We start from the raw sequence: 3,294 nt of genomic DNA on the forward strand, positions 1-3,294 counted from the left end.
GCAGAAACAATGAGCTCAGTGAAGTAATGAATACTTAAGATCATGTTAGGAAAGGCGTAATGTATACTTTTAAAGATGCCCTGCTGCAATATTATGTGTTAAGGAAGGATCACTGAGAGACAATAATACAATTATTTAATATTCCGCCGCAGCCTCGTGATGGGCGTGTCCTGCGCGCCTTGGCCCCGCCCCCTGCCTGCGTCACCACAGCTGCTAGCTCGTCGGCTAGCGTGCTAACTCTCTCAGCAGTGATGATGAGACAGAGACAGGATGAGACAGCAAACCTGCGAATGAAGCCATTTCACCCTCTTCTCTCAGGCCTGTGATTAGAAAACGCCACTAAAGAGGATTTAAACCGCGTTTCAGTCCATATTCAGTCAGATCATGAGTTCGGATGAGCGTCTGCAGTGCTGAGGTGATGTCGACTGTGTTTATGTTCATTTATTAGCCGGCATTGAGCCGTAACTGACGCGTGTCGCTGATACAAACTCGTGAATATATGTTTCAGTCAGGCTATATGCTTCTGATGGATTTAGTTAGTTGTCAGTTAACTAGCATGCTCTTTTAATGTGCTAACCAAGGGCTTAGCCGGCATTGTTTATTATAAACACTCATTGATTATAAGCACCGCTGTGAGAACTGAAGCTGTCAAAGTCTTGTTTGCTCTTTAAATGGGGACTACAAGCGGTTTCTTGACCTCACCGCACAGACTGTAGTGTGTTCATCAGCTTCAGTACTTGCTTGAGCATATCTACATCTGTATAGGAGTGTATTTCCCAGAATGCATCACTCAGAGTCCAGTGGCGAGAGCAGGCGGATGTCGCACCCGTCGGTGTTCGCCGGACGCCGGGGAAGCGGAGTCGCCGCCCCATCTGATGAGCACCAGACGCCAGCGCTAATCTCCCATCCGGCGGCCTCCGGCTCGTCCTCGCCTGGCCCGCATCATCACCCGCCACACAGCCTCAACGTCCAATCCGTCGCGACGCAAGGCAAGAAGAAGAGCGGCTTCCAGATCACGAGCGTCCTCCCGGCGCAGGTGTCCGCTAGTGGGAACAACAGCATCGCCGACGACACGGAGAGCTACGATGACATGGACGAATCGCACACAGAGGATCTTTCTTCGTCCGATATCCTCGACCGAACCGCGGACACCGGCGTCCCAGTGCGTAGCTCGTCGGAGGAGACGCTCAATAGTTTGCATGGAGGCGAGACGCCCGGAGTCACGTCGCCTAACGAACCGCTAATGCACCAGGGCTACATGGTCAACGGAGTCCATCATCATAAGACCGTTCAAGGGCGAGCTACGACGATTCCCGCCGTCCCAAGTGGATCCGTGCTAGTCGAGACCGGCGTATCCGCAGCCGCTCCGGAGAGCGTATCCGCGGTTCCTCCGACTAGCACAGCCTCTCGCTTCCGCGTGGTGAAGCTTGACTCGAACTCGGAGCCGTTCCGGAAGGGCCGCTGGACTTGCGCGGAGTATTACGAGAAAGACGCGCCGCCGGGAGACGCGGCTGCTCACAGAGCGGTGGAGAGCGTCATGCAGGCGGAGCTCGAGAGCACGAGCAGCAGCTCCTCTGGAAGCACGCTGAGCGGCGGAGGAGACGCCCACGCTAGTCACCCGCTAGAGCCTCCGCCCGCTAGCGTCCTGATGGAGAGCGTGTCTGTCCCGCGACCCCCTCCTCACACCAAACCTCCAGCATCCGGTGTCTCGCTAGCTCCGCTGGAATACGCCGTGATGCCGCCGGTGTCGCCCCGAGCCGCGTCTGTGTCCATCGGGATTGCAGGACTCCCTCCGGCGCCGGTCTCTCCGCGGCCCCAGACGTTCCCCGCGGAGCCGCCGCTCTCCTCCGCTGTCGCACCGCTGAGATCCGTGTTTCCCGCCGCGTACGTCACGGCGTCGCAGCTGGAAGACGCGCACCGGCTGCTGCTACAGCATCACTCGCTGCTCTCTCTGACCGCGGGAGGCTTCGCTGCGCCGGATGCTACGGTCGCGCTCGGACCCGACGGGGCCGCCGCCGCCTTCGCTGGCTCCACCGGTGCTGACGAGGACAGGTAAGGGTTAACTCCGTTACCTGCTCGTTACTCGGGGTTCGTTTTAATCGTTTTATTTTAATAAATTAATAGTTTACCTTTTTTTAAATTTAGTACATAAGGTTAAACTAAATGATAATTAGAAATGTTGCCTTGCTTACTACTTTAAATAAAATAATATTAATTGATATGAAAAAAAAAAAAAATATATATAGGCCTATATATATTACATTTATAAATATTTTTTAATCTACATGTTCCATTTGAATTCTTTTTTGCTAAAATGTAACTAAATGAAAGTGAGATTGTGCCTTGGTAACTAGTTTAAATAAAATAATTTGAAGGCTTTTTATGTATTTTATTTCAGCTGATGTTTGTTCTGTTTCGAGTAACAAAAATGTGTTTTAAGGGTTCAGTTTTAGTCTGTTAACTATTATCTAGTGTTTGACTGGATTGAGATCAACAGTTTAAAGGGTGAATCTCATGATGTCCCGGATCTCAGCTCCAGATAGAGATGTTCTGCTCTGGTCGGGATTGTCCCGGAGCTCAGCTCTAGAGTCGGGAATGTCCCGGAGCTCAGCTCTAGAGTCGGGATTGTCCCGGAGCTCAGCTTTAGAGTCGGGATTGTCCCGGACCTCAGCTCTAGAGTCGGGATTGTCCCGGATCTCAGCTCTAGAGTCGGGATTGTCCCGGAGCTCAGCTCTAGAGTCGGGAATGTCCCGGAGCTCAGCTCTAGAGTCGGGATTGTCCCGGAGCTCAGCTTTAGAGTCGGGATTGTCCCGGATCTCAGCTCTAGAGTCGGGATTGTCCCGGACCTCAGCTCTAGAGTTGGGATTGTGAGGTTATGAACAGAATCTCTGGTCTGATGAAGAGTGTGTCCTTGAAAGAGTCTCTGTGTTCTTCACTTCACGCTCAGTGTTCGCCAGTCCTGAGCCTCTAAATATAGCGCTCCATTCTCCCAGTTTCTCCTCTAGATTCTCCCAGTTTCTCCTCTAGATTTTCCAAGTTTCTCCTGTAGATTCTCCCAGTTTCTCCTGTAGATTCTCCCAGTTTCTCCTCTCGATGTCCTGAAGGAGGCAGTGTGTGTGTGTTTGGGTGGAGAAGCTTTGAGCACACACTCAGACTGTCACTCTCTCACTCACTCACAGACACACTCTTTCTCTGTCTCACTCTCACACACACATTCACACACACTCTCTCTCTCTCTCTTTCTCTCTCACTCTCACACACGGTCTCTCACACACATTCACACACACTCTCTCT

At 51.9% G+C, this 3,294-nt stretch overlaps 1 protein-coding gene across 1 annotated transcript in view; it reads left to right on the forward strand.

Moving 5' to 3' along the window:
• Positions 1-206: 206 nt before the first annotated feature.
• Positions 207-3,294, forward strand: part of LOC311300586 (TSC22 domain family protein 1) — an 11,170-nt gene continuing 8,082 nt past the window's right edge. Inside the window, exon 1 of the mRNA XM_084424943.1 lies at positions 207-2,052. Coding sequence (XP_084281069.1) covers positions 782-2,052 — 1,271 coding nt within the window. The 5' untranslated portion in view covers positions 207-781. The remainder of the gene's footprint in view (positions 2,053-3,294) is intronic.

Source organism: Rutilus rutilus (genome assembly GCF_951802725.1).
Source record: "Rutilus rutilus genome assembly, chromosome: 12".
NCBI lineage: Eukaryota > Metazoa > Chordata > Actinopteri > Cypriniformes > Leuciscidae > Rutilus > Rutilus rutilus.